Below are 12,299 nucleotides of genomic sequence, written 5' to 3'. Positions count from 1 at the left end.
TCCCTGGGCCCCGGGATCTCACCGCCTTCTCTCAACACGCCACACGGTCACCCTCCGAAAAATGAGCCTCCAGGTCTGGGTAGAAAACGAATGAGGCCAAATGTGTGAAACCGGGGAGCCCCCTCCTCGTGGCCTTCTTTAGGGTCTCCCTGGCTCCCTTCCCAGGATAACCTGTGCGTCCCCTGCCTGTGCAGGAGTGGAAGGAATCACACTCCCTAGGAGAAGAGCAGGAATGGGAAAGCGACCACCTGCCTCTCACACAAGATCTCAAGCCAGTCTGACTGTCCTTATCTGGACTCAGCTTTCTTTACAAGAAAACCAGAAAGAAGCCTTCAATTTTCATTTCTTTCCTTTTTTTTTTTTTTTAATTGTTTTTACTGCTGCACTGCACTTGCAGCATATGGAAGTTCGTGGGCCACGGGTCAAATCCGAGCTGCAGCTGAGGCCTACTGATGCCAGCAGCATCTGTGACCTGCACCACTGCTTGCAGCAGTGCAGATCCTTAACCCGCTGAGGCACAATGGGAACTCCTTTCCATTTCTTTTTCAAAGTTTCAGGCAAAGAAAAATCAAGAAGGAAATAGAAAAATTCCATTTTAATTAAACTGTACAGTCTGCATTTTTTCCTCTGACACTAACTGAAGTTAAAAATAGAAATCACAAGGCAGGCTTTGAAATGTCAATGTTTTAAAAAATTATTTTACATCATGAATTTACATATAAATACAATCTGCACAATGTATTAACTGAGTGATCGATGAACATCCATCCTGGAGGAGAGCTGGTATTGGGACAAGCCAGGGCGGAATTCAATTACTGTCTCCTAAGAGGAAGACGCTTCAGCCTGGAAAAGGAAATAAAAGAGAGAAAAGGTAAGTTAGATACAAATGGAAAAACCAGACAGCTCACTGGGGGTGGAGAATGCCAAGCCTCTCCCTGAGTCAAAGTGGCACAAAATACAGAAGTTGACCACACACCGTGAAAGAAAGCACTGTTTAATTAGCATTCTTAAAATTCTGTTCCCCCCAGAACATACAGACTCACTAACCCACATCTCATATTAAGACCTATTTATAAAAGCATACTGTTATAACCACTATGAAAAACAGCATGCGGGCTCCTCAGAAAACTAAATACAGAACTACCATGTGATCCGGCAAGCCCACTCCTGGGCATATATCCGGACAAAACTAATTCGAAAAGATACATGCACCCCCATGTTCATCACAGCACTATTCACAACAGCCAAGACATGGAAACAACCCAAATGTCCATCGACAGATGATTGGCTTAAGATGTCGTACATATATACAACAGAACATAACTCAGCCATAAAAAAGAACAAAACAGGAGTTCCTGTTGTGGCTCAGCGGTTAACGAATCCGACTAGGAACCACGAGGTTGCAGGTTCAATCCCTGGCCTCGCTCAGTGGGTTAAGGATCGGGCATTGCCATGAGCTATGGTGAAGGTCACAGATGCGGCTCGGATCCAGCACTGCTGTGGCTCTGGTGTAGGCCGGCGGCTACAGCTCTGATTTGACCCCTAGCCTGGGAACCTCCATATGCTGAGTGCGGCCCTAGAAAAGACAAGAAAAAAAAAATGCCATTCATAGCAACATGGATGGACCTAAAAATTATCATGCTAAGGGAAGCAAGTCAGAAAGAGACAAACACCATATGATATCACTTATATGTGGAATCTAAAATATGTCATAAATGAACGTGTCTACAAAACAGAAACAGACACACCCATGGAGAACACACTTGTGGTTACTGGGACCAGGGAGTGGGATGGAAAGGCAGTTTGGGGTCAGTAGATGCAAACTATTACATTTAGAATGGATGTGCGGTCTTGCTGTATAGCACAGGGAATTATATCTAGTCTCTTGGGATAGACCATGATGGAAGATAAACATAAGGGAATGTATATGTATATATGACTGGGTCACTTTGCTGTACAGCAGAAATTGGCACAACACTGTAAATTAACTACGCTGTAATAATTTTTCTTTTCTTTTTTTTTTTTTTAGGGCAGCACTCGAGGCATATGGAGGTTCCCAAGCTAGGGGTCGAATTGCAGCTATAGCTGCCGGTCTATACCACAGCCACAACAACACCAGCTCCAAGCCGAGTCTGCGACCTACACCCGCTAATCGAGGCCAGGGATACTAGTCAGAATCATTTCCACTGAGCCTCGATGGAAACTCTGTTTTGGTTTCTTAATGGTTAGTTTTATTTTTTTATTTATTTTGTCTTTTTTGGGCCAGACCCACGGCGTGGCATATGGAGATTCCCAGGCTAGGGGTCTTATCAGAGCTACAGCTGCTGGCCTACACCACAGCCACAGCAACGCCAGATCTGAGCCGCGTCTGCGACCTACACCACAGCTCATGGCAACACCGGATCCTTAACCCACTGAGCAAGGTCAGGCATTGAACCCACAACCTCATGGTTCCTAGTCGGATTTGTCTCTGTTGCACCATGATGGGAACTCCACTGGTTAGTTTTAGATGCCAATCAGCACACAGCTACCTGCCCACATTTTCTGACTGCTGTGCTCAGCCCACCCTCCTGACAGGGCTGAGGGGCTTCTGAGTGTGCGAGCGCAAATGCCTCCTCACAGAAAGGACTCATTAGATGGCCCCAAAGGTCAAGGGTGATAATATCAGGTGTTGGGGAGGATCTGTGAGCCTGGACACATGACAGCCGCTGGGCCTGGCTCTCCCCACACGTGAGATGAGGTGACACAGAGCCCCAGGGCTGTGTGAGGATGACATGAGCCCACCCCCGTCATGTGTCTCCACTGCCTGCACATCGAGGAAAGGGAAACGTGAATCAGCCACTTCAGGGGGCCCCGGATTAACGTGAAATGCTCATATCCTTGGTGTTTTTGAACCATGAGAATGTCCTATTCATTCTAAAGGAATAAATGAAAAAGAACAAGGGGGTGGCACTTGTCTTTCCAAACATCAAAATATACTATAAGGCCAGAGTAAGAGTAATTGAAAAAGAGCAGATGAAAATATAGAGAATAGCTAAGAAATCAGAACACAGAATCCAGGAACAGACCTGCACCAGCATAGGGATTTAGAACATGATCAAGCTACGCTTTAAGGAGCCACAACACCAAGTGGGGCCAATGGCCAGGGGTCACGCCTGCCATTTCTCCCTGTATCCTGGGCCCATGGCTGGGCTTCCCCTACCTGGTCCTGGGGTGGCCAGCCAGGACCATCCAGCTGACCCTGGCCTGTGGGCTGTGGGGGAAGGGAAGACAGTGACCTTGAGGCAGGACCGTCACAACCTCCATCTTCCAACCAGTTTCCTCCTCAGGGAGTGGAACAAACTGGGATCCTGACTACTTTCTCAATTGTATGTCTGCTTCATTGTGCTGTGCCACTGGGATGTGGGGTTTTGTTTTGTTTTTGTTTTTTGGCTTTTTAGGGCCGTACCCATGGCATATGGAAGCTCCCAGGCTAGAGCTCAAATCGGAGCTACACCTGCTGGCCTACACCAAAGCCACAGCAACGTGGGATCCGAGCCTGCGTCTGCAACCTACACTACAGCTCACAGTAATGCCAGATCCCCAACCTACTGAGCGAGGCCAGGGATGGAACCCGTATCCTCGTGGATCCCGGTCAGATTCGTTTCCACTGCGCCACAAAGAGAATCCCTGGGGGTTCTTTTTAATTGCAACTCGCTTATTGGCTTTCACTAATATAACTGGCTATCTCTCTGGAGAAAGGTAAATGGGATGCCTACCCTCCTCTGTTCACAAAAAACACAGGAAAATAAAGCAATTCAAATAGATTAAACAAAAGCTATAAGAGCATGAGAGGAGTTCCTTGTGGTGCAGCAGGTTAAGGACCTGGTGCTGTCACGGCAGTGGCTTGGCTTTGCTCCCTGACTAGGAAACTCCTCATGCTGTGGGTGTGGCCAAAAAAAAATTAAAAAAATAAAAAAAAAGGCATGAGAATAATCTATATCTTAGGGAAGGTCTTTAAAAGACAAAATACCAATAACATACTAATAACAACAATGAAAAAAGGCTAAATGGATTGTATCAAATCTTCTATTCAATAAAGATTGTTAAAAGCTGTATAACAGCTAACATGTTAAAACACAAAGGATTAATATCCAGAATTATTATTTTTAATTCCTAAAAATCACTGAGACAGTACCTAAAACCCAGTGAAACAATCTCACAGAATACAGAATACGGTGCAAAGGATGCGAGCATGTTATTCACAGAGGAGCCCATGGTAAAGGCCGACACTCGCGGGAAAGGCCGCTCAGCCTTACTGCTGACCCGGGAAACGCAACGGAGACGACGAGCCATTCTTTACCCATGACGCGGGCAAACATCTCTGGACTGTTTGCAACTGATGCGGTAACAAGGGGCTTTTTCATAATTAAAGTGGCTATAAGCCACTTCTGGAAACAACTTGGTGGTATTTATTCCTTCTAAAATGTCCAGGAATTCCTGTCGTGGCACAGTGGAAACAAATCCGACTAGGAACCGTGAGGTTGTGGGTTCGATCCCTAGCCTCGCTCAAGTGGGTTAAGGATCCAGCGTTGTGGTGAGCTGCGGTGTAGGTCACTGATACAGCTGGGATCCTGCGTTGCTGTGGTTGTGGTGCAGGCCGGCAGCTGTAGCTCCAATTTGACCCCTAGACTGGGAACTTCCATGAGCTGCAAGTGTGACCCTAAACATAAGTAAATAAATGAATAAAAATGTGAAATAAAATGTGTGTGTACGTGAGTGTGGGGGGGGTTGTGTAAAAAAGTCTTCAAAGTTACAAAGCAACTGATGGCAGAGGTTACTGTGGAGAGAAGAGAGCTTTGGGGAACTGGTCACAGGCCACTTTAAGCTTCAGCTGTAAGATGTGAATGTTCACAACAATAATATATTTACATATTACTTATGCAATTAAAAGTTAACTTTTTAAAAAGCCGAGTTAATACACAAATTCACCACATTTGACATTTGCCTCTAAGCAGATAGGCAAGGTTTCTGTCAGCTTCTGAGAGATCTCTGAAAGCCGGGTCTCCTGCCACCTACCGTCTCAGCAGCTCCTGGGGTGACAGGTCCACAGTCCCGTCCTCATCACTCTGGCTGTCACTGCTGTCCGTACTCTCAGAGCTACTGCTTTTCTCTGGCTTTTTATTCTTTTGCTTGCCTTTGTGTTTGTGCTTCCGGTGTTTCTTTTTCTGAAGAAAAGAAATAAAGAAATCAAGGCGAACAAATGGGTGTTCCCTGCCCTAATTCAGCACAGTGACAGGCTAAAAGGGCATTTGGTTGCTGGAGTCATTCAGAAATAAAAACAAAAAACCTTGGAGTTCCTGCTGTGGCACAGCAGAAACAAACCCGACTGGTATCCCTGAGGATGCAGGTTCGATCCTTGGCCTCGCTCAGTGGGTTAAGGATCTGGCGTTACCATGAGCTGTGGTGTAGGTCAAAGACGCAGCTCAGGTTCTGAGTTGCTGTGGCTGTGGTGTAGGCCGGCAGCTATAGCTCTGAATCGACCCCTCCCCTGGGAACCTCCAAATGCTGTGGGTGCAGCCCTAAAGAAATATATATATATATATAAAACAAAAAAAATTTTAAAAAGAATGCATATGTATGTATAACTGAGTCACTCTGCTGTACGGCAAATTATCACAACATTGTAAACCAACTATACTTCCAATATTTATTTATTTATTTTAATTTTATTTTTTCGTCTTTTCGAGGGCCACTTCCCGCGGCATATGGAGGTTCCCAGGCTAGGGGTCTAATCGGAGCTCTTGCTGCCAGCCTATGTCAGAGCCACTGCAACGTGGGATCCGAGCCGTGTCTGCAACCTACACCACAGCTCACAGCAAGGCCGGATCCTTAACCCACTGAGCAAGGGCAGGGACCGAACCCGCAACCTCACAGTTCCTAGTTGGATTTGTTAACCACTGTGCCACAACAGGAATTCCTACTTCCAATTTTTAAAAAAAGAAAAAAAAAAAAGACGTGGATGTTGAGATAAAGGTTGTCAACAGTGCTTGTCAAGCGTCCATTAAAAAGGGCAAGTTATTGGAGTTCCTGTCGTGGAGCAGCAGAAACGAATCCAACTAGTAACCATGAGGTTGTGCGTTTGATCCCTGGCCTTGCTCAGTGGGTGAAGGATCCAGTGTTGCTGTGAACTGTGGTGTAGGTTGCAGACGTGGCTCGGATCTGGTGTTGCTGTGGCTGTGGTGTAGGCCGGCGGCTGCAGGTCTGATTAGACCCCTAGCCTGGGAACCTCCATTGCCGCAGGTACAGTCCTAAAAAGACAAAAAAACAAACAAAATAAAAGGGGCAAGTTATGGACCCAAATCTCTATTTGTAATGATGAAAAAGTAGTTGAGAAATATTCAAACTAATATTTTCATTTAATACTGAATGATAATGAATATTTAATTATTTTATTGAAAACAATAATCATTTTTGAAATTAAAAACAGTAATTTTTTTACTATGTAATACTCAACCATGACTCTAAGATATTTAAATGTCGGAGTTCCCATCGTGGCGCAGTGGTTAACGAATCCGACTAGGAACCATGAGGTTGCGGGTTCGGTCCCTGGCCTTGCTCAGTGGGTTAATGATCCGGCGTAGCCGTGAGCTGTGGTGTAGGTTGCAGACGCGGCTCGGATCCTGTGTTGCTGTGGCTGTGGTGTAGGCCAGTGGCTACAGCTCCGATTCGACCCCTAGCCTGGGAACCTCCACATGCCGTGGGAGCGGCCCAAAGAAATAGCAAAAAAGACCAAAAAAAAAAAAAAAAAAAAAAAAAGATATTTAAATGTCCTCTTTTCCTACTTTTATTTTTTATTTTTTTTTGTCTTTTGTCTTTTTTGTCTTTTGTTGTTGTTGTTGTTGCTATTTCTTGGGCCGCTCCCGCGGCATATGGAGGTTCCCAGGCTAGGGGTTGAATCGGAGCTGTAGCCACCAGCCTACGCCAGAGCCACAGCAACGCGGGATCCGAGCCGTGTCTGCAACCTACACCACAGCTCACGGCAACGCCGGATCGTTAACCCACTGAGCAAGGGCAGGGACCGAACCCGCAACCTCATGGTTCCTAGTCGGATTCGTTAACCACTGCGCCACGACGGGAACTCCCCTACTTTTATTTTTTAATTTTTTGGTCTCCTTTTTAGGGCCGCACCTACAGCATATGGAAGTTCCCAGGCTAGGGATAGAATTGGAGCTGTAGCTGCTGGCCTAAACTACAGCCCTAGCAACTCGGCATCTGAGCCCCGTCTGTGACCTACACCACAGCTCACAGCAGTGCCGGATCCCCAACCCACTGAGCAAGGCCAGGGATTGAACCCTTGTCCTCACGGATACAGGTTTTGTTACCACTGAGCCACAGGGGAACTCCCAATGTCCTTTTTTCCTACTTTTAAATGTTTACAAATTTAAAAATATTTTAGTACAACTGAATAAATCAAAATAGTCTTTCTGAAAGAAGAACAAAGTCTTTCTGAAAATTGAGGGTTTACACTGAATACCAACATTTCTGTCAAAATGGAGAGAGATCTGTGGCCCCCAGCGGGGCCATGAGATATTCTCTATGACTGGTTTCATGTGTCACCCCTGGGGGCTTGCGTGACGACAGAAGCACGGGTGTCAGACCCCACACACTGATGCCAGAACACCCAGAAATGACTCACCTTCTCTTTCTTTCGTCTGTGCTCTTTCTTGGTCTTGTGTTTTTCTTTATTCTTTTTATGTTTCTCTTTGAGAGGTGCCTCAAATTTCTGACGAGCATCTGAAGCATAAATGTAATAAAGACATGAATGAGAGACTATGGAGGAAAGGAGGCCAAATGACTGAATCAGGAATATGACGCAGGTGGAATGTTTATCATTAAGGCAGAACTCCTGCCCTGCCTCCCAGATAAACAAGCAGATTAGCGTACTGCATTGCAGCTCTATGTTCAGAAACTGCCAGAAACCTCAACCTAAGACCTGTGTGATCCAACCAGTATCTGGCCACAGCCTTATCTGCCGGATGAAGATAAAGTCAGACCAGAATGCCTACAAGCCTTCTGTGATTTAACATCCTCAGGTAAACTCAGAGTCAGAGCAGGGTCTGAATCTGGCTGTCACCAGCTCTGTGCGCTTTGGCATGTTGCTAAACCTCTCCAGGTTTTTAGCTATCTTCCCATCTAAAAAAACCAGGGAGAATAAGAATCCCTATCCTCAGATGGGACCAGACACATGAATCCTGCAACCCCAAATCTGGCACATCAGCCACTCCCACACCATCTTCCCTTTACAAAAGCACATGAATTTGCCTTATAAGTGGAAACACTAAAGAATCAGCATCATGGAGTTCCTGTCATGGCTCAGGGGTTAACAAACCTGACTAGGATCCTTGAGGACATGGGTTAGATCCCTGGCCTCAGTCAGTGGGTTAAGGATCTGGCGTGGCCCTGAGTTGTGGTGTAGGTCACAGACGCGGCTTGGATCCCGAGTTGCTGTGGCTCTGGCGTAGGCCGGGGGCTACAGCTCCAATTCGACCCCTAGCCTGGGACCCTCCATATGCCACAGGGGCGGCTCCAAAAAGACCAAAAAAAAAAAAAAAAAAAAATCAGCATCAAAACAACATAATGTACATGATCACTAAAAATGACTAAACAAGTTGCATGTGTTTAGATTCTCCACCTCCAAATTCTGACCAAAATGTTTTCATAGCTCATTAATTTCTGGGTACTCAAACCAGCAGAAAATCATCGGTAGTAGAAACAACGTAGGTCATTAAGTCAACTTTTTTCTATCTAAGAAAAGTTCCAAGATATTCCAGGAGTGGGGTTTATTTTCCAAACCCAGTTAACAGATGTCTGCAATTTTTTCTACTCCTATAGTTTGGCCAGGTATTTCAAAATTTGACCTCCCCAAACTTTTTTTTTTTAATGCTAGTTTTTGGAAAATAACCCAAAGACCAAATTAAGTTACTAATTACTACAAAGATATCAAGGACAGCCTGGGAAATGGGCACAAGTAACTTAGCTTTCAAGTGCTCATGCACGTATTTTAAACTAAAAAGCTGAACAATTATACAAATGAGAAATACATTCACCGCAATTTTTCAGAACTTCACACTTTTTACTCCTCTCTATTTTATATCAACCTTTTGAAGGCTGGGTTAGTTAACCAAACCAATATGTGGATGTGGGCACTGTAAGAAAGTATAAAGTAGATAATAAAATTTTAGGAGCTCCCTTGTGCTGCAGTAGGTTAAGGACCTGGCATTGTCGCTGGAGCAGCTTGGGTCACTGCTGTGGCAAGGGTTCAATTCCAGGTCCAGGAACATCCACATACTACAAGCATGGCCAAAAAAAAAAAAAAAGATAAATAGAATTTATAGAATTTTATGTCAATTTATATGTCTGGGCCCTGTTATCAGATGTTTGTTAACCCAGATTTCAAAGAGATGATAAACCAATCTAAACATTTTAATGTGTGATGTCAATTTAAGCTGGCACTGAAGAGAAGCTATTAACAGACACTGGGGGAGGAGGAATGAATTGTATTTACCTCTGAAAGGATTTGTTTTATTTTATTTACTACATTACCCAAAGAATGAAAAAGTCTCAGAATATCCTTGTCCTTGCAGTTCCCATCCCCCCCCCTTTTTTTTTTGCTTTTTAGGGCTGCATCTGTGGCATATGGGAGTTCCCAGGCTAGGGACCGAATCTGAGCCACAGCTGCAGCAACGTGAGATCCGCGCCTCGTCTGTGACCTACACCACAGCTCACGGCAACACCGGATCCTTAACCCACTGATCAAGTCCAGGGATCAAACCCAAAACTTCATGGATACTAGTTGGGTTCATAATCCACTGAGCCACAATGGGAACTACCCCCCATCTCATCTTTGCATCCTAGATTTTTCTTTTTTTATTAAAATAATAGTGACAAAATTTGAAATACTTAGGGACCACATCTGTTAAAAGGTTAAAAAAAAATTAAAGGTGTCTGAGGCTGAAAAGCAACAGCTATCATTTAGGTACGAGGTGGAAGCACCATTTTCCAAATGTGGCTGAGACTAGATATACCAGAAGCAAACATATACATATGGCCTCGTGCTGGATTACAACAGTGGATGGGACGACACAGTTAGCGCTGTCACATCTCGGGGGAGAATCTGGTCCAATGCGATCGGGTAACGCAAAGAGCTCTCGACTCACTGGGGCAGAAGACTGGAGGCAGCTGCGGGCCGAACTCTTCTCTTTCATCAATCTGCATCTTCTGAATCGGGAAGAAGGGCACGGGCTCCTGGGGCACTGGCTCGCTAGCTGAAAAACACCAGGCTATTAGTTTAATATTATGTGCCAAAGAGTAATGTGCTTGAGTCTTCAATGAAGGTCTGCTGCCACATGCTTTTCTTCAGGGTCCTGCTCATGCCGGGCACTGAGGGCATAGCAGTGAACACTCTGCCCGACCTCTGACCTCACGGACCGCTGAGCTGGGATGTCAGTCACACAAGGGCACCTGTGACCAGGTGCCCCAGGGGCTGTGCCAAGGGAGTGGCGAGGCTCCTTGTGGCACACACTCCGCACACCTGAGACCTGAAAGGTTGAAAACCATCTTCTAGGAAGGGCCATCTGAGAAGAAAAAAAGACTTACAAACAAACAGGATGTAAGATGATGTCCTAGCTCAGGAGGCTTCATTTCACTCAGAATAAATTATCAAAAGGAGTTCCCTTGTGGCACAGCAAGTTAAGTAGCTGGCATTGTTGCTGCAGTGGCTCAGGTTGCTGCTGTGGCCCAGGTTCAGTCCCTGGCCTGGAAATTTCCACATGCTAAGCACAGAGCCCCAAAATAAATAAATAGTCAAAGAGGAGAAAAAGTGAATACAAACAAATTAGCATGTTCACATTAATAATCTTGTTAAATTAAAGTTAAAGTAGGAGTTTCCATCGTGGCGCAGTGGTTAACGAATCTGACTAGGAACCATGAGGTTGTGGGTTCAATCCCTGGCCTTTCTCAGTGGGTTAAGGATCCGGCGTTGCTGTGAACTGTGGTGTAGGTCGAAGACATGGCTCGGATCTGGGGTTGCTGTGGCTCTGGCGTAGGCCAGTGGCTACAGCTCCAATTAGACCCCTAGCCTGGGAACCTCCATATGCCATGGGAGCGGCCCAAGAAAAGGCAATAAATAAATAAATAAAGTTAAAGTAAAATTAAACTTAGAGTTTTTAAACAGATGATCATACCCTCAGATAGAAGAGATTTAGATGCAGAAGGCCTAGAAAAATCTGAATCAAAGTGCTAGTGGTGGTTATCTCTGGGAAGGGGAATTCCAAGGGACTTACGCTTTCCACATTGTTGTATTTTTAAACTTTTCAAGTAATATATGACTTTGTAATAAAAAAGTAAGTTTTTTTTTCCCCCACAGAAGAAATAGACACATTTGTAATCAGCTAAGGGCAAACTATTTTATATCTCTACATAACTTTTTTTGATATTGTTGTTTTTCGTTTTTGTTTTGTTTTGTTTTTTGTCTTTCTAGGGCCGTACCCAAGGCATATGGAGGTTCCCAGGCTAGGGGTCGAATTAGGGCTATAGCTGACAGCCTACACCACAGCCACAGCAACTCAGGATTAGAGCCGCATCTGTGACTTACACCATAGCTCACAGCAACACTGATCCTTAATCCACTGAACGAGGCCAAGGATCGACCCTGTATCCTCATGGTTGCTGGTCAGGTTTGTTTCTGCTGACCCACAATGGGAACCCCTCTATGTAACTTTTTGGTAAAAGGCCCTCAAAAATTATACTCAAGGCCATCCCAGACTGACTATGGTGTAGGCTGTCAGCTGTAGCCCCAACTCAACCCCTAGCCTGGGAACCTCCATATGCCTTGGGTACAGCCCTAGAAAGACAAAATACAAGAGCAGGCAGAACAATCTAAGGCTGAGACGAGAAATTCTGTGCAGCTACCTAAGCATCTGAAGAGTTTCCCACCTTTGCAAGCACCAGATAACCTCCTTTCCTGAGCCAAAACTCTGGCTGCAGTGAACAGAACAAGTAGGATATGCAACTAACCAAGTGTTAGGCTGCTAACCAAGCTAGTAGTAACCAAGCTACTAACCAAGCCTAACACTTGGTTTTCCACATATATATATATATATATATACACCAGAGATTTATACCAGCTGGAAAAAAAAAGAACTCTGCTTCACTACAATTAAAAATACGAAAGGTTATAAATCATAAAAAAATTTTTTGGACCATTCTACTACGGAAACTTGGGTCTACTAAAGGAAACAAAAGCAAACAATAAACAA

General features: G+C 44.8%; 1 protein-coding gene across 2 annotated transcripts in view; it reads right to left on the bottom strand.

Annotated features, from left to right (window-relative positions):
* The window catches only part of GPATCH1 (G-patch domain containing 1), a 46,073-nt gene continuing 34,350 nt past the window's right edge, over nucleotides 577-12,299 (bottom strand). The window contains exons 17-20 of one of the 2 annotated variants that reach the window (XM_021094288.1): nucleotides 10,200-10,307; nucleotides 7,679-7,776; nucleotides 5,059-5,207; nucleotides 577-843 (exon numbers count right to left, since the gene is read on the bottom strand). In XM_021094288.1, coding sequence (XP_020949947.1) covers nucleotides 813-843; nucleotides 5,059-5,207; nucleotides 7,679-7,776; nucleotides 10,200-10,307 — 386 coding nt within the window. In that variant the 3' untranslated portion in view covers nucleotides 577-812. The remainder of the gene's footprint in view (nucleotides 844-5,058; nucleotides 5,208-7,678; nucleotides 7,777-10,199; nucleotides 10,308-12,299) is intronic. The other variant, XM_021094289.1, reaches the window with a different exon arrangement.

This window comes from Sus scrofa, chromosome 6 (assembly GCF_000003025.6).
Source record: "Sus scrofa isolate TJ Tabasco breed Duroc chromosome 6, Sscrofa11.1, whole genome shotgun sequence".
NCBI classification, from domain to species: domain Eukaryota; kingdom Metazoa; phylum Chordata; class Mammalia; order Artiodactyla; family Suidae; genus Sus; species Sus scrofa.
The sequence above is the reverse complement of the archived record's forward strand: the minus strand, read 5'-3'. Positions and strand labels throughout refer to the sequence as shown.